Here is a 26,102-nt window from a genome sequence, read left to right on the forward strand (position 1 = left end):
CTCCATCTTTGGCCTTGCTCATGTTCACATGCCCCAGTCCTGTGAAACAAACAAACAATCAAAAAACAAAACAATACAAAAAAAAAGGAGAAAGAGAAAAGAATGCAACCGACTAGAAAAAGCTTCACTGATCTTGGTGGAATTAGGCGTGAACTCCAGTGATTTTACACATGAAGATCAGTTTACTCATACGGAAACTTTCCATCATGATGGCTTTTTTTAAACTATAAAAAATAAGAGGCCCTGCAGAGTTTTTACTCTCAACAAAACAGGAAGGATGCTTGTTTTGATTGTTAAAACCTCAGTTGCTGAGTTCAATTCAAATCAACTTTATTTATATACGATCATCTCAAGGCACTTTACAAAATATAGTCAAGACAAGTTAATTTATTCACCTCATCATTTCAATTGATAAAAAAAAATTCTAGAGTTATAAATATCTGATTGGGTAGGTGTAGGAGTAAGTGTGAAGATACAAATGCAAACACTTAGTTAGTTATCTTTAATGTGTTTAGTAAGGTGTTTTTCGTTGTTTACAATAGCCTAAAGGAAACTTTTGCATATTATGAATTACATTTTGGAAATATAACATATAACCTAGGGGAAAAGAGGTGAGAAGCCCAAATGGTATAATCTTCTAACTAGGACTTACAAATGATCATAAATCGTGACAGCTTTAGACAATAAGGATTATATATAAAATAGCTACTAAAACAGAAAAGATATATATTTTATACCAGTGCAATGAACAATGTTTTTATTCTCTTCGTGCTGTCTCATGAGTCTTGAGAAACAAAAGTTTTCTATAATGTTTTTCCCATTACATGCATCAGCTCTATTTATTGAGGCGCTTTGTACTTTAAAACGTGCTGCTGTGCTGTTTAAAGATTTCAGGTTTATGAACTATCCAGCGTGATTATGCGCTGTATTAAAACCAAAGTGGTGCGAACTGCTCCTGGGGTCATTTCTGTGGTGGGAAGCGCCATCACAGGGTTAAAGGTACAGCGGCTTGCGTCAGCTGACGCGATGCGTCACGTAATGAGTCTGTGTGTGTGTGTGTGTGTGTGTGTGTGTGTGTGTGTGTGTGTGGAGAGAGACACAGAGAGAGAGGATGGGGGAGACATGGATGGATGGATGGGGCGGGGGCTGATCCTCCTTTCGCACTGAGCTTCTGCACCTTCCTGCCGCTGCTCATCGCTGCTGATCATGTGTCTCTGGCTGTGCAGCAGGAAGTTGGTCTTGTTTTCTTTCCCCGCTCTTCTTGACAGCCCCATTCACAGCTTCATCTCCCTCCTCGCAGCTCTTATTTCTGCTCTTCCGGGCTTGAGCGTGAAGAGACTGGCTCCGTGAAGCCAGAGTCCCGGCGGCAGAGGCCTCTCCGCTACGCACCGTGCTTCCCTCCGGACCGGGAGAGCAGGTTATGGACGCCCCGCTGGAGGAGACTGAGTCCGCGCTGCCGCTGCCTACCCTGAGCCCGGCCGTGCCCCCCTTCGTCACTCTGGGCCTGACGGTGGTCTACACCGCGTTCTACTCCTTGCTCTTCATCTTCGTCTACGTCCAGCTCTGGCTCGTCCTGCGGTACCGACACAAGCGCTTCAGCTACCAGACCGTGTTCCTGTTCCTGTGCCTGCTGTGGTCGGCCCTGCGCGCCGTGCTCTTCTCCTTCTACTTCAAGAACTTTGTGACAGCTAATACTTTGGGGCCCTTTCCTTTTTGGCTGCTCTACTGCTTTCCTGTTTGCCTCCAGTTCTTCACACTCAGTCTCATGAACCTTTACTTTGCACAGGTGAGTAAACAGGCACGAGTGCTGCCTCCTAATCTCATCTGCACCTGATGTGAGGTCTAGAGATCTGTCACTGTCAATCATTATGTCATAATCCAGTCAGAAATGTTCTCTGCTTATTGTCTCATCATCATTTGGATGTTTCACCTTTTTTTTTTTTGACGTTGCAACTGATTTAATCAAATCCATTAATTAAGGTGCAGTATAAAACTTAAACAAGTATGATATGAAAAATGTCAATTACAAGTGACAAATTAACTAATACATTAACAATCACTTGCTGTCTACCAGTCAAATTGTTGAAATAAAATGTATGTACGTATTTATAGATTCTTTATAGATGGCTGTAAATTATTTGCAGAGCACATATCAACCAACAACTGTAAGGAAAATACTTGTCACTGTTATACAGTCTACAAAGTGAGCTCCAGCGAATTTAATTTAGTTTTTTAAATCTTTACACATAATGCCAACATCAATAGTAGCTCATCTGCTCATCTCACCTCCTAAAGTTTATTTATAACATAATCCCGTTATGATATGATAATCCTAAATTGAGTCCCAGCTGACAGTGACGTGCAGAGTGTTACAGCTTTATTATTGAATAAAAACCTACTCTTTTCTACTGAGAGGTTCCTGTTTTAGAAGAATGTCTCCATTTCTAAAAAGTGCAGGGAGAGGAAAACAGAAGTGAGAATATGCTGCCAAAACAGCATGACGCATTTGCACACTGTGTTATGTTTTATTTTCACAGGTTGTTTTTAAGGCGAAGTCGAAATACGCACCCGAGCTTTTGAGATACAGGTAAGACCAGGCAGTGACATTACAAGAAACTTTTCAAGGAGGGGGGGGGGGGGCTCATTTATTGCATTTGATTTAGCATTCAACATTTAGCAGTTTTTGAATGTGTTTTCCTGTTTTTGTTTGCACACGCACAGGCTGCCACTGTACCTGCTCTTCCTGTTCATCAGCCTGGTGTTTTTAGTCGTGAATTTAGCCTGCGCCCTGCTGGTGAAGCTGTCCACTGCAGAAACTCGCACCATCGTGCTCGTGAGGGTCGCAATCAACGACACACTCTTTGTGCTATGTGCCATCTCGCTCTCGTTGTGTCTTTACAAGATCGCCAAGATGTCACTGGCCAACATTTACCTGGAGTCCAAGGTGAGAAAAATCTGCTGTGCTTGAAATGAAAGTTGTGAATTAAAATAAGGTGAGAAAACAGCACAGTGAAAAAAAGTCTTATTGTGGTCTCTGTAACCGGCATCTAAAAGTATTACGTGCTACATATAGCACCCTTGTGTGAAATGCACTTATTCACATCATTTATGCTTTGTCCATTGTGATTGTTTCCTAGCAACACAGTGTCATTGTTATGCAGAGCAAGCTGTACTGTGCTGCATTCACAAGCTTTAAGTACAGTTCAGTTTGATGTCTGCCAAAAAATAACAGGCACTGAAGCATGAAAACGTATCCAAAACTCATCACAGGTTCTCTAAAAATGTTTCTGTTCTCCATGTAGGTTGTAAATGATTTCACAGATGTTTGATTCAGAGTATGTCTCATTTCCTCCTAAAGGTAGATATACAGTTGATAAATTGTTTCTCGATGTAACTAACTCTACAGGGGACGTCAGTGTGTCAGGTGACAGTTATAGGAGCCATCGTCATCCTCCTGTACTTATCCAGGGCCTGCTACAACCTGGTCGTCCTGGCACTCTCAAACAAGAGCATCAATTCCTTTGACTACGACTGGTACAACGTTTCAGACCAGGTAACCCCCCCCAAGAAACGACAGATCAAAATACGAAAAATGAGAGAGTGGGGGAGTCTGGGAAATACACTTATTTATTTTCTTGCTGAGGAAGAAGAAATGATTTGTACCAGTTTTCCTGTGCAGTAAATCTGGATAAAGACACAGCAAGTTCTTAGCAAAAATGACTTGAAATGGGAACAAAAGGTTTGCTGGCTCAGCTAGAAGGAAGCAAAACACTCCTATCAACACCTCTAAAGCTCTCAAATTAACACGTTATATGTCATTTGTTTAATCTTTACAAAAACAGAAGTGTTTTGGTTTTAAAGAGGGTTGGCCAAGAAATAGTCTGGCTATTTCTTGGCCAACTGCCGTGATTTACTGGGGTCTTTTTGATCTAAATTGTCTTGACAACCTCTGCTAATTTATGCTGAAGTTTTACAGTTTACCAGTTTTTACAGGGTTTGGTCTTCTCATGTAAAGTTCTACATGAAACTGAAGAAGTGAATTTCCCAAGATGTCCCAAAATATCACTTTTTTCCTTTGTCAACAAACAGCACTGTAATGAGGAGCAAGTTTGTGAGTTTTTGACAGTGTAAAAAAAATAAATAATAAAAGCCTTATTTTGGTAATTAGTCTTCGGTCTCTGGTAAACTGCTGAAACTCTGTGCTGCAGAGTAACGTCGGGTGTTTTTCTTTCAGGCTGATTTACATTCGACTCTGGGCGACACCGGCTACATCGTCTTCGGGGTGATCTTGTTTGTATGGGAGCTGCTCCCCACTTCTCTTGTAGTTTTCTTCTTCAGAGTTCGGCAGCCGAATCTAGACAGGGTGAGCCAGAAGTTCCCAACAAGGGAACATCTGATATACCTAGCAGATATACCTTTATGTCACTTTATTTCAAAAGACAGACAAACACATTATAAAAGTACAGTCTAAAGGTTTTATTCAATAATGGTGCTAAATTAAAACTCTTAATGGTTTGCTTTATCTTTATTGTCTTGTTTGTGTTTGGTTTATGCTGCAGAGTGGCTCGGGGCTTCCTGGACATGTCTTCTCCTCTAGGGGTTACTTCTTTGACAATCCTCGACGTTACGACAGCGATGATGATCTAGCGTGGAGCGTCATGCCCCAGAACATCCAAGCCAGGTAAAAAGCACACTGATGTAATCCTCAAACTACTATACGCGAGGGAGGAAAGCGACAAAAGGTAGAGCGGTCAAATGCTGCAGCTTATAATGGATGTTTTTGTTTTTTGGTTCTTCAGTCTTGCTAATGACAGTTACGAGTGGGGGAGTCAAAGCAGCGGCATTGGTGCCTACATCGGCGGGGATGACAGCTGTCAACTCCCACATCCTCCGGAGGAACTTAACCCTTACTGAGTCACGATGACAGTGACTTCTGACTTATTTGTATATTTTTGCACAGTCTCTCTTTTACTGACTGAGACACATGGGGCTGAAAGTCGCCTTCTCTCAATACATTCATTTTTCTGTCTAGCAGAGAACTAACACTTTCTGTCAGTATACGAAGGTCCCCTGACAGAAGGTTTTTCATCTAAAGGATGTATTTTGCACATTCCTTCTATATACATAGTATGATCGAATTTTGACTGCTCTAAAATATTGTCATTGTATAGTTTATACTGAAGACTGCTTAATATATTTCCAAACTTTTGTAATAAGTATACTGTAATACTATTTTATGGACTGTCTATGAATGTTCTTTTTCATACAGAATTGTTTAGAGGAGATATATTTAGTTCATATTAAAAATGTGAAAATACTGGGAAATAGCTGCTCATTTTTTAAATCACACCAATTCTTTCATATTTTGGTAGCAGATTTCACATGTAGTAGTAATAATTAATAGTAATTAATAATACACAGATTTCCCTAAGTCAGTGTACTGTAGCGGGTACTCTGTCCTCATTAGTAGGTGTCTTTTCAGTACAGTGCCCCACATCGGCCTGAACGCCTGGGTCTGTGTAATAAGCCAGTAATCAACAGATTTTTCTAATATTCATACATTTAACTTAAAAAGTGTTAATAGCCAATCTGTTGCACACACGAAGTATTATGTACTGCATGTTTAATGTTACATTTTTGAATCGTTTTCATTTTGTAGTTTCTTCTAATCCTTATTTTTCACAATATTTCACAATATTGTTTATAGCACACATGAGCCCGCCTCACTGCAATCCACTACACAGATTACTTGTGGGACACATTAATGTTTGAATCCTGATTCACACTATAGTTATGTATTAATATGTAAGGGCAGAACGGTGGTGGAGTGGTTAGCGCTGCTGCCTCACACCTAGAAGGTTCCCGGCTTAAATCCCCGGCTGGCTGCGGCCTTTCTGTGGTCGTCTGTCCTTGTTTCTACCTCTGTTAAGATAGAGTGGCCACCTGTCCAGGGTGTATCCCCCGCGATACAGCTGGGATAGGCTCCAGCCCCCCTACATAGGATAAGCAGTTTCAGACAATGGATAGGGAGATGATGTAATTCTTCTGTAATAACATATCTACTGAGAATAATAGGAAAATGACTATTCTGCAGCCTTGAGGTATGTTCCCATTTTGCCAGTAGTAACTGATCCCTGAAGCTAGATGAACCTACTGAAGATGAAAATGTGTAGTTTATTCTCCAATTTGCTCCAGAAAGATTAAAAAATATATTGGGGTAAGAATGAAGCGTCTATCCATTCATCATCTGTGACCACTTACCCTGAGCCTTGACATCCAAGATGTCACTGTGAGAGGCAGGGTAAACCTGAGACAGGACTCCGGTCTACCTCAGGGCCAACAAAGAGACATTGACAAACCTAACATGCATGTCTTTAGACTGTGGGAGGAGACCCGAATACCAGGAGGAAACCCACGCAAGCACAGGGAGAACCTGCAAACTCCACACAGGAAAGCCACAGCCGGTCGGGGATTCAAACTGGGAACTTTCTAGCTGTGAGGTGGCAGCACCAACCCCTCCACCACCATAGAGCACCGACTAGACTAAATGTAAGACATTTGTTCTTGTTGGGATCTGGAAAAAAAACATTCAGTGAAAAAGACAAAACAAAATGTTTCAAATATCTCCCCATTTTATTAATGAGCTGTTTTCAGAGATGGTTGCATTCTAAAAGCAATGAATACATTATGTACCATGGAAATTTACAGAAGTTACTTAGAAGTTACTTCAGACTTTAGTAAATAAAAGTTTGTTCATATATAAAATAGGAACATTTTCACAATGTACTTGAGACTTTGGAGATTGTCGTGGAAAAGGTCTGCACTGGTTTGAAACTGTTATAGATCAGATTTCGCCTTTTTAGTAGAGGTGCAGAACACCGACTCACCGAGAAAAAAATCGACTTGAACAACTTTACACAATAATTTGAATTTCATTTACCATTTACCACGATAAAGAAAATGTTTAACACATTCCTGAAAAAGTTCCACATTTTAATTGTTGTTTGTTATTGGTTGTTCTTAAGCCAAACATTCTCTAAATTGCATTTTTATCACAAGGGAATTTTTTATCCACAAATCCAAATCATAAGAATAAAAGGTGGACTATACAGTATGTTTCCTGCAGAGGGCAGCATGGACTTGTGTATAGTGTGAACACAACTGTAGACAAGGCAGCAGCACTGTGCTTAGTGATGATAAGCCACAGATTGACCCATGTAGGAACGCCAAGAGCACAAATGACACTGCTGGCATCTACGCTGTCAGAAAAAGGATGTTTTTAATTCAAATCGTTCCCCATATTATTGCAAACTCAAACACATTTTGCCATACAGTAGCTTATAACAGCTGATTCAATGTGAAAAGCATGCAGAACACTGTACCTTTAAGGAATTAACAGCAAAAACCAGTATGTCAAAGTTTTAGATTCTCTGAGCTTCATCTCTGTTTGAAGTGAATTTCTGAAAATGTCAGCTGTAGCGTTAAGTGTTCTCCACCAGAGAGGTTAAAAGAAAAAACAACAGCAAAATAACCAAAAACAATCCCTTTGAGTACAATGCCATGACATTCATTGTCTGCTGGTTTACCCAGGTTTACTGAAAACGAACATAAATCACTGTGTATCTGTTTGTTTTTGTCTCCATAAGCATAGATCTTCCATACACAAAAGCAAAAGTCAGCTTTTTTTGCCTTGTAAAACACACACACACACACACACACACACACACACACACACACACACACACACACACGCTCTCTGTAGGCCACTTTCTTGGGACAGAGCACTTTATGGCTGTTTGTAGGGAAAGCAGGCTCCCTACTAGCTGGGATCTGTTGGTTTGCCGAGTTCAACCTTTACTCCTTTTTCTCCTGTCCCTGATCACAAAGGAAGCACAAACACACACAAGAAGAGTATAAAACCCCTGAAACAATATAAACAGATTTGCATATTCAAGTTTTAGTATATCAAATCCTACCTGTTAAATACTTTTCTTTTGCTCTGGCCCGCTCGTCTGCATCAAAATACCAAACTGTGATGGCATACCTGAACAGGCAAAATTTCTTTGGTGAGTCACAGCAAGACATACCGCATCAATTGAGTGTGTGCGGTGGGAAAGACTTGGATGCTGACCTGGTGGCGAAGGCAGGCTGAACCTCGTGAGGGTTCCGCCGGTCGGACCAGAACAGCAGCAGTCGGTCAAATTTTGGCTCTATGTCAGCAAACTTAGCCTTTCCTTCTGGAAAGATTCGGAGGAGGCCACCGTGTTCCTGGAAGGGCAGAACAAGAAGAAACAACCTTGTTATGTATACAAATCAGGACAAAGCAAGTGCAGGAAGGTAAAGAGAGACTAGAGGAAGCAAACACTAAGGAAGCGTCTGCATTTATCATGTTGCTGCATTTGACTATTCCTGAATTCATCCGTAGTGAAAGGTAAACACAGAGGAACAGGAGATACAGTAATAAACCCTCCCAGACAGCACATTTATTATTACAAAAGCCAATCAAATACAACCGATATGTGAGGCTTTTTTAACCATCAACATAAGACCACAATGTTAAAGGAAAAGGGTTGTCCTGCTCCACAGGGTAGGAGGAAAGCTCAGGATAGGAAGCAGCAGTGAGGGACTGCTTTCCTGTGGAGGGATAGGAGAATAACCCACAGGAAAACTGCTCAGGCTGGATAAAGGACCTGGAGAGTGAAAGAGCAGATTGCTACAAGCGTGCCTCTTAAACTCTCACACAGCTGATGTGATAGGCCCCTCTCTTCACACGCAAACTAGCAGTGCAAAAAAGGTTCACACCCTTTGTCCACGGTAATGCTCTTCCCATCTATACTATTCTAAATGGGGGGGGAGGGGGGGTGCCCGTTATATGACTAAAGTAAATAAAGTACAATAGGGTCAATGAAGAGAGCAGAACTCTTGCAACATGCAAGCCACTCAAGGACAACTGATTTTACCAACTGTTTATCTGCACGTACAACACAATTTGGTGGCAACCTTTAGCGTCCACGTCTGAAAAGGATGTTGTAGGGATTCAAGTAAACAGATTGACCATCACATGCAGAAAATTACCTTTTGACCCCTAAAAAAGGTGAACTGGGCTAATCACAAACAACAACAGCAAAGATGTGATGTAATTTAAATGCCTGGATAAGGACAAGCAGGTAAACAGTGCTATAAACCAGACTGACCTTTGGATATTTTAATTTTCATTGTTATGGGAAAAAATACCTAATGGTTTTAAAACTGTGGTGGAACTTGTTTGGACCTTACAGGACATTAGGTTGTGAAAAGAATATACCCCGATTAAAACAGTGGGCCAAAGATAAAAAATAAAAAATTCCACTAATGTTTCTTCTAACCCCTTAAAGTCAGTCCTTAATACAACCCTGTTTTCGCTCACAGGTTTATCTACAAGAACTATTCAGTTTATTCATTTACATCTACAGATTTGCTTTGTGTCATAATTTTCCTTGCAAGTATAGAATCTCACAGCGAATACACAATAAGTACCTACACCTGATGCTTTCATAGGTAGCAACACACGCGTGTAGTCCAGATTTACTGTTTATAAGCTTTTTTTTCTTTGAAAATACGCTGGTGATTTTGTAACAACATATACATAGTGGAAAATCGTGCTATACATGCTGGAGAAAGTGAATCCTTTAGAATCTGCTTTAATGTACATTATGTATAAACTTGCCAAAAGGCACACTGACCCTCTATAGTACTGCAAGAAAAACGTTTTGTGAACATTCGATTTTTTGTTAAACTGTACGTACATAATCTGTACTTGTAACCAAAGCCATTTTCACTGGCCAAGTGGTTTCCTTTAACTTTGGTTTTCTTCCTGTCTATCTTTTGCCTCCCACTAGTGCGGCTTGTTTTATTTTTGTCAGAGGTAGTTCTGAATAACTGTAGTTTAAGATGCACCACACTTAGGCAGCTTGAGAATATCAGATTCCTTCAGTATCTCAAATGTCTATGAATATTAATATCAATAGTATCAATAGTTAATATCAATATTTTGAATGAATACAAAATTCTAACTTTTTAAATACATTACACATACAGCTAAGCTGACATCTGCATGTCTCAGTGTCATTGTGTTTGTAAAGACATGAAGCAGCTAAAGAGCGATTAATAAATTGGGGGTAAATAGCTGGAACAACTGAACCTGAACATTACAATGACATGTGAGTCTTTTGTGGAGCGCCGGTATCCAAGCAACCACATTCTGTTGCACACGCAGCCAATCAGAGACCAGATTGTAAACATTCTCATGTCCAACATGGTTTCTCATGATGACTCATTTGAATAACTGAAACATGTGTATGGATATAAACAGAAATCAGGCAAGCTGATCATGTTAAGGAAAGTGTGAAGCACCTAACACCTCACTGTTACAACTATCAACATACAACTTAGTGTATATATAAACAAGGAAAAACTGTTATTGTGTGAGCAATTTCTCAAACATACAGTTCAGATATGTAAAAAAAAAAAAAAGGCTAAGAAAGTTGGTCACAGGTTAGACTGAGCCCCCCTTATCTACCATGACTTTAAAGGAGGACGAAATAAAAAGAGAGAATGGTGTCACAAAGCTTGATTAGCATGTTTTGATAGTAACATGAGACCTCTAATGTATCCAAAAATACTCATACTGTGCCCAATTTACAGTATATTGGTCAAACTAACATATTGCATATTGGTGAACTGTATTGAAAATCATAATTTAAAAAAATCCCCCAAATCAGCACGACTGTAAGAGTAACAGCAGTTACATGGACATGTGACATGTCAGTAGACTGCATAGTATTCACTATGGTGATTGGGTTACTTTACAGTGTAAGTCCTGGTAAATTTGGCGTGTATTTTAAAAATAGGTGGCAGGTCACCGGTATCTGTGTTTTAAATCTGGGTACAAGCAGTAAAATGATATAAACCATTAAAATAACAACCCAAAAAAATGATTTCTTGATGGCAGCTAATGGTCAGTCAGAAGACAGATTTATGCCTGCATTCTGGCATCCAGAGGCAAAACAGAGTTTCCTGCAATTACGTAATTTTCATATGCAGGTCTGGAGGTCAAGTATGTGAGGAAGTCTGGAGAACAATCTCTTGTCTGCTTATGTGACTTGTCATGGCGCCAGCTCCTGAGAGAAGCATGAAAGCCATCCTTCCACCTTGCAGTTTCTGCTTTCTGTTATGAAGACTGCTACTGTTACTTCCTTGTGTGCAGCATCCTGTTTATCTGTCTCAAATTAAAAAAGGTGAGTTCCTTAACCCCTTGTCCAATGGCATGTTCAAAGTGCATTACAGTTTATCCTACATTCTTCTTCTAAAATAACAAAAACGTGGAGGGTGGAAGGTGCAACAACAAAAAACGTGTCAAGTTATTGTGACAGTTGGAACAGCTGCTAGCAGGAGACTAGCAGCTGTTCCAACTGTCACAATAAATCAGCAGTTTTTATAAATCATAATTTTTCTTATTAACATCATATGACTGAGCTCATGCAGGTGAACGTGTTTATCACAGCGCTTCCTTTTATATGCATTTCTTATATTACAATGGAAATTCTCAGTCAGGTGCACACTTGCGATGCATTGAACAATATTTTCTCTTTAGTGCCAACTCCAATAACTTTATTCTACTAATTAATTACTATTTTATTCTATTACTTTGTTCCTTTAATCCTTTTTTGCTAGATAGATAGATTATAGAGATAGATAGATTTTGGCTTTACTATTTTAAATTGTTAAGCACTTTGGTCAGTCTTTGCTGTTTTTTTAAAGTGCTTTATAAACAAAGTTGGCTATTCAGGATCTTAACAGATAGCAAGTTAGCAGATGTCCACACTTTCTCCCAAATTGAAAATGTGTATATATGTGAAACTTTTCACATGTATGCACTTTTTTCCACTTATGTATGATGACATGAGACCAGGTATTATTGTGGATTTGAAAATGACACAGCTGCAATGACTGAATGACGCTGACAAAAACAAAATAAATGAACCAAAACGTATTGCACATATATTGCCAAAAAACAAAACAAAACAAACAAAAAAAAAACAGTAGGAGTCTATGGACAACCTACATCTGTTTTGGCATGTGTATGCTACCCCCAGTGTATTTTAACATTATATTACATTAATTAACATTATATTTAAGCAAGTGATTCTGATCTTTACACATTTTTTTTTATAAAGTCATCAAATGCGGTCTGTGACTGACAACTGGCGTGCATTCGATTTTTCAAGTTATTCTTCAGACATGTGGTTGCTGCAGTACCAAATGAGTAGGGTCTGCTACACATGACAATACATTAAGTAAAAGAAAGACTCATAGGCTCATTCATAGTAAAAATGTTTGACCTTTATATGCATATTCCTGTAGCAAACCACAACAATAACGCTTAAAGTGCAACAAAACACCAGAATCATTTGAAATTCTTATTTGATCCATGTAGTACTTTGTCAGAAATGATGTGAGTAATAAGCTACTGCGGTAACCCCTCAGTCTCTTTTGTCCATCTGCACGTAAATCCATTTTCCTGCAGAGGGAACAATAGATGTGTTAAAAGCAGCATGGGGGCGCTCTTCTCCCTGTATGGGTGTAGCTGGACAAGCAGGATCTCTGCATTTCAATGTACTGACAAATAACCATTACTATAGACTTTGAACGGGTGTAGGGTGTGAAATAAAGAAGCATGAAGGGTGACGGCTCCAACTGAAACATGAAGACCAGACAAGTTCCTTTTGGAAATTATTTTGTTCTGAGGATCATTTTTAGATAATTTCATTTCATTTTATTGATAGTTTCAAGTCAAAATTGAATCAGTGGTTTTGAGAACAAAGCAAATTGGAAACATGAGAACTGGAAACTGTTCAAATTGAAATAGTTATCATAAGTTACTAATGAACAATGTTTCCTCCAAATATCACTCACATACCTTGGCATTCCAGTCTTTATTAAGGTAATATATGCATGTGACACACCGTCCATCACCGTTGGGATTATCCACATGGCGTACGTATCCTGTTCCATTCCCAGGGTAACATGCCACCATTGCCTGAAGACAAAAAAGATTAAAAGCATGATTAGTAAAATGATGACACAAGCACAACCAACCAATGTCTCAATCTGATGTTTCATTAAACAACACAGTCGTTGCATGAGCATAAAGAAGGAAGCTTCGAGGTGGCATTTAAATTGTGCTTCAGTGCAAATGCAAGTGCCGGTGAGGATGCATTCAATAAAAACCTGGGCTGTGGAAGCAGCTGGGATTGCCTTTGTCTGCCAGTTATGTGGGTGCAGCAGCCAGTCTTGGCACAGCTACATAGCATTGTCTTTGCTTCACCTGCACCAAGACTGACTCGGGCTGCTTACAACTCAGCTGCCTCATTATAAACTTTAAACTAGCGAGAAAATAAACCGGAGATATCGTGCTGCACGTCAACTTCCCCTTGCCTTTTCCTGCTCTATTAAGACTTGCATGATCTGCTTGGGTGTTGGCAGTGTAATACACTTGTAAATGTCTTGGTATAAACAGCCAACGAACACACTAATACAGCACAGAAAATCTGTCTGAAACAAGATATGAGAGTGGTGAATCGCACACTGCTGTGGAAAAACTGGTCTTTTTAAAAAATTAAGACTTAAGGAAAAACTGTGTCCCCAACATCTTAAAAAAAATCACGTTCTTTCACTGCCTGCAATATCAAATGACAAGTAATAGATAAGAGACCATAAGTATTAGAAATTAAAAATTCCACCAGGATTTTTCTGAATTGAAAAAGGAGGTGAATTGAAGAGTGAACACAAATGCAGAAGGCCACACTAGTCCTTATACAGTGTGTCTTAGGAGTGATATGACAAACAAAAGGAAAGTTCCTCAACATTGTTCCATACACTGGGATTAACATAAAAACCATAGTCACATTGTTATGTTTTAGATGTTAAAACATATAACAAACTCATTTTGACTCGTGCCTAGAGAAATACTATCTGTATTTCTAAGTGTGAATCTTGCAAATTGATGTGTGCAACGAAGCTACAGGATGTTGCATTTTAAGCAGCTTCAAGCCCTTAATTAGTACTATGAAAGCCTGTTTAGAACAATTAATTCAACTGTACTTTACAAGAACCTTATTGCAAACCGTCCACCTCTCATATACATCTGAATCTTATTTCCCTGAGCATCTGGCCATAGCTGCTTGCGTCAGTCCACATTGTGCTCACATATTGTGAGTGATGCAGGTTACCACTGGAATGCACAGTATCAGGGCCTTCAAAGCTGAAACATAGCAAAACTTAAACATACAAATGAGGGGGGTTGGGAAGATTGCTCCAGCTGCAAATTGGTTGATTCACAAAATGCAAATAACTAACAAAACCAAACCCAAAAATAAACTAAACAAATAAATGAATAAAATAGTTGTAGATTGCAGATGAAACAGCTGCTAGAAATCAAGGAGGGTGAGGGGCACACAATTTGACAAAGACTTCCTGTTCCTAAAGCAGAATAAAGTAAGCCTTTGTGTGCGTGTGTGTGTATATATATATATATATAAAAAGAGGGAAGGAGAAAGAGAGAGAGGGCACAGACAGAGAAGGGGGGGGGGCTAGGCCAGAGCAGTAGGGAAGACTGAACTGCTGTAAACTTTGACTCTTGGCCCCCCTCCAGAGGGAGCAGTATTTTAATGGTTGTGCTACGTGCAGAGCGTGAGGAAGGTTGGCTTATCCTCCGCTATGTCACCCCTCCCACCCTTAACTGCTCGGCTCATGCTGCAAAGCTGGAGATGGGTTACCAGTCACTGCTAGGAAAAAGTCTGTTTGTATGGACTCAGATGTGCGAGGGTGTGTTGAGTGTGTGTGTGTGTGTGTGTGTGTGTGTGGGGGGGGGGGGGGGGGGGGGGGGGGGTGACTGAAGGTGTGAGAGCTTTGGCTCAGACAAAACCTGGATATGGATATTCAGCCTCATTTCTTTTATTTGAACAGCTGTAAAAACTGTGTGTAAGTACACAAAAGGTCAAATTTGTACGTGTGGAAAAGCCTGGCATAGTTTTAATAAAATATAAGCTGTTAGCGAAAGCACATTTGCGCACAGCCACGTGGCCAGTTAACACTTTACAAAAACTGGATTTCAGAAACAATGACAAAATATGTAAACCTAAAACCCAAAATAAAGCAGAAATTGACGCATCACACTGACAATGTACACAAGTGTACACCACTCATCCACAGCATTCAGATCAGCTTGTACCTGCAAATGAAAGCTCTCCAGTTTGCTTTTCATGTGGTCCAGGGACAAAACAAGATGAAGCACAGAGGAAGAGACCCTACTTTTGATCAAAGAAGTCCAGATGATTGGAGCTAAAGCCTTAATGGAAAATACAGCAGTAACACTAATACATGAAACTAACCGAAAACACAATGTACTTCCATTGCTGCTGAGGAGTTACCAATGATATTATTACACTGACCAAGTGTAGAATGCTAGTTATTGTTTAGCATCTATAATAATACAATAAAACATTAGACTTTATCCCTTTATATCTGACGTGTCTTTGCGAGAAAGGCTAATCAGTTCCATCCAAGTGGGTGTGCCACTGTTTATTTTTACATTCTCAATTTGTCTCAGAAAATTGTGACTCAAAGCTTAAATAAATCAAGCTTGAACTGGATGGGATGTGGCAAGCACAAGACAGAGTAACATTATTAATGTGTGGCTAGACAAACTATTCTTCTTGAAATAAACAAACAAATAAAATAAACACATCTTTGCTCCGTCTGTCTTTATATTCTTTAACTGAACTAAAAATACCATTTATTTTCCAAATATAAACCAAAAGCTCTAATTTCATGAAAGTTGTTCAGGAGATTTTTAAGTTAGTATAGAAATAGGACAGTGATTACTCCATAGTTCTAACATTAAGACTTTAATTTACTGTGAACAAGTGTACAGTTTGGGTGCTGGCAGAAAACACACCTCACTTTCTATGACTTCATATCTTTACGTTGTCTCAGAATAACAAAATAACTAGCAAACACTTTGCATGTTAACATGCCATCTGTTAGAATTACCCTAGATTTGAAATTGAATGTGATAAATGGAAAAATCAGAAGGGAAAAAAGACCACTTAGGAGGCATGCTCAATAACTACAAGCCTAAGGATTACTGTACAAGGAAGATATTTTGTGCTTTTAATGGCAACTAAACAGAAGATCACGCATTCCTCCCTAAAGTGCAAACATCTACCACATGTTTACAATCTTTGTATAACAAAATCTGAGTATGAATGATTCTGTGCAGTCCAGAGTACACATTCTTCTTCGGGCCATTTGTGGCGTGCTTGCAGTTTTGTCACAACTGCCACAGAAATATTAATGATGAAAACTCTATTATAAAATCAAATGGCTTTGTAAAGCTATGCTGGAGATTCTACAAGCAAGAAAACAACCCTGTTGATGCTTGGGTGGATGGAAACTTTTTTACCAGCCTGACCAAATCCATTTGAATGAATATTCATGTGGGAAATGTAGATAATATAATAACACCATATCTTTATGTTTTAGCTTTCATTTTTCTTTTTGGATCATTTACTTTTATATCATTATTTGTCTAGAAAGATTTGGTAAAATTATTATCAAAATACTGTTATAACCAGTATGGTCATATTAAATTTCATATTTTAGATATTTTATAGGAAAAGAACTAAACTAACTTGGTTGTGGTAAAAATGCACTTGTTTTGGCACCAACTTCCCCATTTTCCTGCTTTGAGCTCATTAGCAGTATAGAGAAATCAGAAGTATTTTCATCAGGTCAACATGGACATGAGGTGGTCTAGTAAAAACTGTACACATGATACCTGAGACTAAAAAAACAATAATTAATTTTTATATTCTTTGTACAATCACAAAAAATGGGAAGAAATATTATCCATGCCAATTATCTTGACAGTAGACAACAGTATAATTTAAGTTTACTATAAAAGGAACTTTAACATTTCTAATGCAGACAAGAATGTACAGGGTAAGATAATAATGTGTGTGATTTAAATGAGATATGCTTTGAATAAACAAATATTTATATACTGTCAGGTAATTTTACCTAGTTACTTAGGCTGTGTCTGAAATCATCCCCTACTCACTATATAATGAACTACATAGTATGTTCGCTATTTTATAGTAGTGTCAAAATGTTGAGAGTGCAACTCACTATGTAGTGCACTCAAAGTATCCCACAATGCAACACTAGAAGTAGTGCACATCTCATGTACATAACTTTCTGCTAACAATCCCACAATGCAATGCCCCCCGTTTCAGAGATGAGAAAATTACCGACATGCACCATAAACAGCCAGTGGTGATGATGCAATATTGACAACGGTTAGTAAGTGTCCAAAATATTAACTGACGGCTCTCTGTTGAGTGAAGTATTTTATGTACATTATACAGGGAGTAGGAAATGAAGTCATTAGGGGGTCATGTCAGACCCAGTCTTAGATGAGTCATAATAGTAATTTAATTTAAAAAATAAACTTAAATTGTTTAGTCAAGATAAATAAAAAATGTATTTTAAAATAATGTTGCTGTTTAAGTTACTACACCCTCTTAGGTTAAATAGTTGTCAGTTTACTCTTGCCAATAATTAAAGTGACTCTGACTAAAGCTGTATAAAGTTAAGCTCTTCTAGTAGGATTTTTCTGACATTTACTCAGTTGCCTCTTACAACAAAAGCCATGGTGTGCAAAGACCTTACAAAGCATCAAAGGGGCCCCATGCTTAGCATAAGTCAGAATAAGGGTACAAAAACATTTCCAAGGCATTAGATATACCATAGAACACAATGAAGACAGTCACCAATAAGAGGAGGAAAAAAAAAAATAAAAAAAAAAATAAAAAATAAGGTACAACAGTGACATACCCAAGAACTGGTCGTCACTCCAAAATTTATAACTGGTCTATGAGGCGGCCAAGAAGCCTACAGCAAAACTAAAGGAGCCACAAGAATTTCTGCCAAGTACTGGTTGTCTGCTACATGTGACAACAATCTCGTGTATTCTTCACATGTCTGGGCTGTGGGGTAGGCAGGCATAATGGAAGCCTTTTTTCTATGAAGAAAAACATCCAAACCTGGTTACATTTTGCAAAAACCTACATGAAATCTAATAATGAAAATGTGTTATGGTCTGAACTTTTTGGTCATAATTCCCAAAAATTTTTTTAGTGCAAAAATCACTGCATCACCAAAAGAACACAGTACACATAATGAAGCATAATAGTGGCAGCATTATGCTTTAGGACTGTTCTTCTTCAGCTTGAACTGAGGCTTAGTAAAGGTGAAAGGAATTATGAGTTTCAAATTTCAATCAATTTTGCCACAAAACCATCTGGCATCCATTGAAAAGCTTATGATGAAGACTTCTTCATCATCTCCTGTGCAACGCAAGAAGCCTATTTCTCAAACATGTTTTTCAGTGACCACACTGCTGGACGACATAAATGTTTCTGTTGGCAGAAGCCCCAGGGCTTTGTTCAAGGTGGGTTTAAGGTGATAAGCTGCTGTAGTGATGATCTGTATAAAAATGCACAAACACACTTGTGAAGCCATTGCTGACCCTGCATATGCTGGCAGAGAAGGTAGTAAAATTGCTGTGGCTGTGTTTGCGTGACATCTGTGAGAAAGGAGAGAGCGAATGGAAGTGATGCGATAATGTGATAAAGTGTTATTTTTGCAACCCACTATTTACACTAGGATAAGGCTGTACAGAGTGCAAAACAATTTTGCTTGAGTTTGAATCAAGCTGTAAACGTGTAAGACCAGAAAACGTAAAATCGTTACAATCATTACACCTTCCATTTTGGAAACAACACTGGTATGTTTTATATTTCCAATACACGTTATGTTAATTGGATGTCAGCCCTCTGCTACTGGGATGGAGCTATTTATTAGAGCTGTTTAAAATAAAAAAAATAAAAAAAAGTGTATAAATGTATTTTGGATATTAACAGAAGTCAATAGATAGTCATGTTCAACATTTATTATTGCCTATTCCATATGTTACCCATACTGCAAAGGCTGCAATTATCAATATCATTATCTTCATTATACACAACAGCATCGGAGGCAACAGTAGTAATAGAAAGAGAGGAAAAAGCCTGCACTGAAGTTATGTTTGTGATAGTATTTTGGCTTTCCTGTGAAATAAAATGAACATAATATTGAATATTGCTGACAAGATGCAGATTATCTGTAAATTATGCAAGATGACAAACATTTGCATTTTGCAAACATCTTCACCGCAACACAATTATGGATGAACTTTCATTTGGTCGGTCAGGCACTAATGGACTAACGTGAGCCATGAATTTGGGTGGAGCAAAACAGGGAAAACCTGCAAGAGGTCTGCACACTTCACAAAACAGACGCTTATACAAAAACAAGTACATACAATTGGGATGGAGACCTGGTAGTGCAGGGGAGTGTGGGAACCAAGACAGTTTGGGCCGCAGCCTGGGATAGTTTACTGTCTTATCTGTTGGATAGTGGTTCTGCCACTAAAGGAAATCCCTGTTTAAAGTAATGACCTAGTTTACTCTCTTCTGCTTTACTGTAGGCCGTGAACAATAGAGGGACATATATAGCAACAGCACTACCCTTCACCTCCAACATGTTGGAAACACAAGCAAAGTTGCTGGTATCATTACGCAAATACTGTGATAGGGACCGTTTAAAGTTGTAGGCCTTGTAGATTTCAAAACACAAAGGCTGAACCTGACCTCAATCCTGGGACGTGCTGAAGGAAAGAAAACTTTACTGTATCAGACTCATTATTAAATCACACAGTAACAAAGCAAAACCACTGAAGCATCAATTAATGTTAATGTGTATCTTTACATCAGGTAGTGTTTTATTTTAAAAGAGCTATGGGAGCAGACATTTATGGTGCAGAGGCTGTTTTGTGTTTGGCTGTTTTTTAACAACTGACTGAATGGCTCCCATCAGAGCCCGTGCGAGAGCCAAGTGAGCTCATGCTGTAATTGGATCAGTCACTGATACCTTCTCAGTGCCAATGGTAGAAGAGACTGTGCAAGAAATATCACTTTAAAAGCTGAAAACACAGTATAAAGGAAGTTTTGAGTCAAAGCGGGGTCTGTGGTGTTGCTTTGGCTGCTACACACATATAATCATAGCTCTTTATCATCATGTAGCTTTCATCCCATGCTATATATCTATGCTAGAGTTTTGCAAAGGATTAATTTATTTATCAGTTATAATAACATTATATAACTATATAATTCAAAAAACAACATGAATTGAATTTATGCACCCCCCAAAAATTCCAATTACTTCATAGAATAAGAGGTTTTAAATGCACGATTATTTTAAAGTCATGTTCTGCCCACTGTTTAATACTCCGTTTTTGACTCCACAGCTGCAAACATTCAACAGGAGAAGACCTCTTTCTCACGCCTCCACGTGGATCACAGCCAGGTGATGCTTAAGACAGTCATAGAGAAAAATGTAGAGAGTAGTACCTGTTCAATAAAAATAAAATTAAGAATCTGGGTTTCATGCAAATTCTAGTGAATACTAATAGCTATACTAATGAGCACAAGTTCATCGTATGCCTCAAATTATTAACATCCAAAGAACACTTCACATCCAACTACCGGCCTCCATTATGAGTACATTTTGCCAAGAGTCCCTTCATACTTTTACCTACGTAACAATGAGAATGCAGGATTTTCACTTGTAACAAGAGTGTTTAATACACAGTAGAACTGGTATGTTAACTTCAGTAAAAGATATGTGTATAATGTTAAAACAATAAACTGGAAAAAGGTGGTATGCAAGGTGCTGTTTCAAGCATGGTAGTACTATAGGCAGAAGGAACGAGCAACTTGTGCAGTGTATATCATAATGTTAAGCTGACTCTAGCTCTCAGAAGACCACCATCACATGATTTCCTCTAGCCTACTTAGAGAGCTTTAAGATTTAAGTCAAACGTCATCTTCCTTATGAAAGTACACTTACACGGTGGCTTTTTGACATTAAAATCACGCAACAAATAACCCAAAAATTCATTGTGAAAGATAAAAATTTTGAATCTCATTATCAAAAACAATACTGGAGGAAGAGAGAAGGGATTTTGATCAAGTTAAGTTATGGTTATATTATATTGTTAGACATCCACTCAGACCAAGATCAAACATTTGTATATCTTTAACATGTTAATTTAGTTCTATACTAAGCTACAAAATGACACGTTAGAGGTATCATGTTTCATGTACAGCAACATAACTGCACAAACGGCAGCTGTGTAAAATAGCAGCGGGAATGTTTATAATGCAGCCACGGCTTAGAAAGCAACTCTTACCATGGTGGACACACATAGCATTCAGAGGGGAACAGCAAGTCAATGACAGCACAATTACATGTTCCCAGAAAACGCTACAATACTATCAGGGAGCAATGAACATGCTGGAGCTCCAGAGAAACAAACAAGTACCGCTGCCTATGACTTTCCACAATGTTATCAAATGAAAAGGGGAAATGAAAACAATGACATTAAACAACTATTTAGGAAAAATCTCTTTCCTCCGTCTTCCTGTATGCCAACGGGGCTTACATGGTGTTGTCCCTTTGAGCCATTGATACTGGCGGTCTCCTATTTATGCATACTGTGCTGATTTTACTTGGTCAGTGTCCTGGTGTGTGTTTGCCAAGGCAACTAGGGCAGTAGGTGAGGAATTCAAGTTCTCAGAAGTGTTTAACTTAGCAGCCAGCTTCGTGGATCAACACCGCAACCTGAAATTATGAGTTTTCTAGATAAACATTTCATGTCTACCAAGAACCAGACAGGGGAAAAAAAAGACAACCGGACAAGGGGAGCAGCTTAAAATAACAGCGTAACTCAAAAAGAGTACTGTGCCAGCATGAAAATCAAGTACCGGAGGAAGCACAGGAATCCAACGTGTTCTCTTTCACTGCTAGGTCCATTAAATGTCAAGCACTGTGACAGCAGAATGGGATAAGGTACAGTGGCTATGTTGACTGGGTTTAGTCCTAATCCTTATATCGTTGGTCTCTCGCTATCTTAACTTCTTATACATCTTATATACATGGGTACCCTAAAAAAAAACTACATGTTAAAAAAAGAAAAAGATATATTTATTACTTTATTTAAATAAATTTTAACCATCTTTACAGGGCAAATGAAAAGTGATTAACTAAATATCTGTGAAAACAAAAACCTCTGGAACTATAAAAATATATAAACAATAATGAAAACAAAATAATACTGAGGCAATTATACAACAAGTATCAGATTAGTAACAACAGAAACAACTGTCCTGTAATAAATCTGATTATCACAAAGTTAAGTTCGCTTATTATTCTAGAGATATATTAAATCAACTTTATTGTCGGGCTTTATTGTTAGTGGTGCTGCTGTGTTCTAATGTGATACCCCGATCAGTCACAACATTAAAACCACCTGCCTAATACTACGCAGGTCCCCCTCTGCTGCCAAACCAACTATGGCCCATCATGCATGGACTCCAGAAGACCCTGAAGGAAACCCTTTTAAATTAAGGATCTCTATAAATTGCTTGGTTGGGTTTATTGATTCACACTACCAGTGCCAACCTTCTGATGCCATCTCTTTCAGGGTAAATGACACATGTTTAACCTGAACACGAGATTCATCCAAATAAGCCACCTTTTTTTATTGCTTTATCACTGATGTTCATGTGCCTATTGTAGGGGCTTTCAGAGGTAAACAGGGGTCAGCGTGGGCACTCTCTGCAGCTGCAGAGCCATATGCAGCAAGCTGCAATACACTGCCATTCAAGTTTTAAACAATTTGTGCTGGTACAGTAGCGCTGTTGTAGGATTGGACCAGATAGGTTACCATTCAATCCTTTTGTGTATTGGTAGGTTTGGGCACCTACGATCTTCTTATTGGTTTACAACTTGTCCTTTCGTGGACCACTTTTAGTAGTGACCACTACATTTGGGGAATGCACCATTAGACCTGTCATTTTGGAGATAATAGCCAACACATTTGCTCTTGTCCATCAGGTCCTTACAGTTGCTCATTTTTCCTGTTTCCAAAACATAAAATTTAAAAACTGACTGTTACCTTTGAGATGCCAGTGTGACAAGATAATGTTATTCACCTCACCTCTCAGTGGGTTCAGTGTTGTGAATAATCCGTCAAACTGGATAAAGATAAGCCTTATTTTAGCAGCTTAATCCTTAGTTAAATAATGAACTGGTTTGAATTTTAAAGCATTAAAAGGGAAAAAGATCTAACCTAACTTATTATTTAGTGAAAGTCAATTTTAGTGCATCCCCCCAGGAGAGGAGGAAAGGGTCAGTCTCATGCCACAGGGTCATTTAGTGACCACATCTGGTTAAAAGAAGAGATGTGGGTCACACACACACAACTCAACATCCGACCTGGAAGGAAATAGAGCTGTCGCAAGCTGCCTTTGAAATTATGCATAGCAGAACTTTTTAAAGTACTCTTGCAACTCAGTCTCCCAAACTGAAAATGAGACTCATCTTTCAAATATTTTCTTAGAAATTAAAACAGGCTTTAGTGAAACACAAGCGGCCCACAGCTTCCTTTCCCCCACATTACCAAGCCTGAAACACGCAAATCTTCCTCTTAACACAGGACTGCTCTGTCTAACCAACTGTGTGTGTGTGTGTGTGTGTGTGTCTGTGTGTTTGTGAGAGAGATACTGAATGATAAGGAAAAAAAACGGCCGCTACATCCTGCCTGTCACCTACAGCATCCCCGAATCCCTGTAGAGGATTGAGAAGCAGAGATGGACGTCACGCTACCTGACATGGTCATGATCATCCCACTGTTGGCCCTTTGGGTACAGCTCCTCCACACACCTGCTGTTATTTTACTATTTATGGATGAAAGCATTTCATGGAACATCCAATTCTACAATTGTGTGAACAAAATGTTTTTCTTGGTTCTGTGTGTGCATTTAGCAGCAGCATGTCTCTATTGGAGTTGCATGGTATGGAGAATGCATGTAGTGTATTATGTAGTGCTGCTGAACCATCCAACTGTCCATCCAACTGTCCATTACCTATACTGCTCATCTTGTTATGGTGGCCATCATCTGAGTGCATGCTGCAAATACACACTCAGTATCTGTTTTAATAATTTTTTTAATAGTGAGTATCTTAACATTATGTGCTAGTGTTCAGACAAAATAAGAAACCAGAAACCACACTGGATTTCATATATTAATGTTATATTTTATAATTATACTCTATGAGGTATGTACAGCTATCATTTTCACACAGTCATTTAACAAGCAATGACTGACATAGTAGTGTTTAGATTTCACACTTGGGTAGTTCCCACGCTTGCAGTTGCTTCACAGCAAGAACCACTATACAGCACATATGCTTTATGGTTTGCTTTCATAAGATTTCTGGCAGCTATGCGGCTTGTGACGTGTGCTTGTCATGAGGAAATAATTTACCTCTCCACCTCAAGGCATTAGCCAAACTTTAACCTGGAGTAAGAAAAGGAATCTCTCACTTGATGATGGGTCTAAGCATCAAAAAGGGACCACGATACTGAAAGTAATGGGACCTTGATGACAAGATGGATATGATATGTCTAAAATGGTTTGACCTGTCTGACTGGGACTTGTGTCTGCCAGATGCCTGCACAACTTATTTGGTCCTATGGAGCACACACACTTCCAACCACTGGCTTTCAGACATATATGTTAAACAAAATTCAGTGTGCTGGTCTTCTAATTGACAGCTGCTTTAATACTTACCTTTGTCCTTCCGTTTATCGTGTAGTTTCCCAGTTTGCCGTTACAATGTCTAACCAGGTCGTCCATGCGATTCATTAGAAAGCGGATCTTATCGCAGCCCGCCTCCTTCCCTTCTATCCACGTGATTTTGTCCCCACGGATGTCTTTAGTGGAGTCGCTTTTTTGGCTGACCAACTGTCCATCTGTGAACTTGCCCGTTTTGTGAAGTGCTTTGACATTTTCTAAAATGCCGAGTCCAGTGTCTGCCCCTAAGAAGTCCTCTACCAGACAGATGCCGTGCTTACTCATACACGGAATCACGTACTCCTCGGCAAGTTTCTGAGGAGATGAACTGGTTTGTCCGTTAGGTGTGGCACCGTTGTTGGATCCATCCTCTCCAGATCTAACGCCGACCACAGGTGTTTCAGAGTTTGTACTTTGTGCAGAAGATGCACTGTCCACCTGCTCGGCATCTTTCTTTTCTCTGCATTTCACCTGCGTCGTGTCCTCGCCGGACGACGGAGCCTGCTCGGGCTTCTGTTTTGAAAGCTGCGCCTTGTCCGCCTCCTTGCAAATGAGCTTATGTTCCTTCCAATGCTGTTTCTGGTGCTCCTTGCTGCAGTAGAAGGAGCTCCGGCACCTACCACACCTGAGGAGGTTCTCCATTTTGCCACAAAGTTCACAGTACTGCCGGTCTCCCTCCAAGTCGCTATGCTGCTTGTCCATGTCTGCTGCAACAACGGCTGCGCTGCGCCTTTAAATCCGATCCTTTACACGCGCCCTGCTAACCGACAACTTTGGAAACGATCCACTGCCTCTGCCACGCTACACCGAGCGAAACGGAAAAGAAGGACTCAAAACCCCATGTTTTTTTTCACAGTCATACCATGTTTCCATCTTGTATCAGTCAACTAATACACCAACTTGTACCCTAGGCGGAACCATCCGGGCTGGGTCGCGGGCTTCAGGAGGCATTTCTCCTGGCTAGCTGAAGGTCCGAGGGTAGCGCATGGCGCCGCTCAGTGTATGCCCAGCCTGTCTGTGGTCCAGCCCGCTCTGACGTCAAACCGCAAACACCACTCCTCTCGCGCTGCCTTCAAGGGTTGTCGGACAGATTTAGTAAAGTGGCTCCAAATACGTCTAGATACATAATCAGTTTCATCGTGTCAGGCCAACATGGAGCATTGCCCGTGGACATGCTTCACGTAGGAAAAAGTCCCTCGTTGGTTAATTAATGCCTGGGTTAAGAGATGTAACACGTTACATTTTTGGCTTAGAGCACCA

At 39.4% G+C, this 26,102-nt stretch overlaps 2 protein-coding genes across 4 annotated transcripts; one reads left to right on the top strand and one right to left on the bottom strand.

Annotated features, from left to right (window-relative positions):
- The first annotated feature begins 1,093 nt into the window (after window positions 1–1,093).
- Window positions 1,094–5,335, top strand: gpr137ba (G protein-coupled receptor 137Ba). Of its 2 annotated transcripts, XM_067525546.1 has the most exons (7): window positions 1,096–1,786; window positions 2,538–2,587; window positions 2,722–2,944; window positions 3,407–3,553; window positions 4,235–4,363; window positions 4,560–4,681; window positions 4,800–5,334. In XM_067525546.1, exons 1-7 carry the CDS (start codon window positions 1,421–1,423, stop codon window positions 4,912–4,914), a joined length of 1,152 nt encoding a protein of 383 aa, XP_067381647.1. In that variant the 5' UTR covers window positions 1,096–1,420; the 3' UTR covers window positions 4,915–5,334. The 2 variants fall into 2 exon arrangements, with proteins under 2 accessions (XP_067381648.1, XP_067381647.1); XM_067525547.1 differs by lacking the exon at window positions 4,235–4,363 and having other exon boundaries at window positions 1,094–1,786; window positions 4,800–5,335.
- Window positions 5,336–7,061: 1,726 nt separating this feature from the next.
- Window positions 7,062–25,854, bottom strand: egln1a (egl-9 family hypoxia-inducible factor 1a). 2 transcript variants are annotated; one of them, XM_067525548.1, is made up of 5 exons: window positions 24,840–25,854; window positions 12,959–13,078; window positions 8,132–8,268; window positions 7,977–8,044; window positions 7,062–7,875 (listed from the first exon to the last, which is right to left on the bottom strand). In XM_067525548.1, the coding sequence occupies exons 1-5, from the start codon at window positions 25,542–25,544 to the stop codon at window positions 7,820–7,822; spliced, it is 1,086 nt and encodes a 361-aa protein (XP_067381649.1). In that variant the 5' UTR covers window positions 25,545–25,854; the 3' UTR covers window positions 7,062–7,819. The 2 variants fall into 2 exon arrangements, with proteins under 2 accessions (XP_067381649.1, XP_067381650.1); XM_067525549.1 differs by lacking the exons at window positions 7,062–7,875; window positions 7,977–8,044; window positions 8,132–8,268 and adding an exon at window positions 12,360–12,559.
- Between the last annotated feature and the right edge of the window lie 248 nt (window positions 25,855–26,102).

Source organism: Channa argus, chromosome 1 (genome assembly GCF_033026475.1).
Source record: "Channa argus isolate prfri chromosome 1, Channa argus male v1.0, whole genome shotgun sequence".
In the NCBI taxonomy this organism is placed as follows: Eukaryota; Metazoa; Chordata; class Actinopteri; order Anabantiformes; family Channidae; genus Channa; species Channa argus.

What these genes read in the sequence shown, in the direction of transcription:
- gpr137ba (XM_067525546.1), top strand. Translation starts at nt 1,421, where the DNA reads ATGGACGCCCCGCTGGAGGAGACTGAGTCCGCGCTGCCGCTGCCTACC. An exon ending in CCCGAGCTTTTGAGATACAG is followed by an intron (nt 2,588 to 2,721) that starts GTAAGACCAGGC and finishes GCACACGCACAG; the next exon opens with GCTGCCACTGTACCTGCTCT. An exon ending in GGTACAACGTTTCAGACCAG is followed by an intron (nt 3,554 to 4,234) that starts GTAACCCCCCCC and finishes TTTTTCTTTCAG; the next exon opens with GCTGATTTACATTCGACTCT.
- egln1a (XM_067525548.1), bottom strand. Translation starts at nt 25,544, where the DNA reads ATGGACAAGCAGCATAGCGACTTGGAGGGAGACCGGCAGTACTGTGAA. An exon ending in CGATAAACGGAAGGACAAAG is followed by an intron (nt 13,079 to 24,839) that starts GTAAGTATTAAA and finishes TTTTGTCTTCAG; the next exon opens with GCAATGGTGGCATGTTACCC. An exon ending in CAGCCTGCCTTCGCCACCAG is followed by an intron (nt 8,045 to 8,131) that starts GTCAGCATCCAA and finishes TTGCCTGTTCAG; the next exon opens with GTATGCCATCACAGTTTGGT.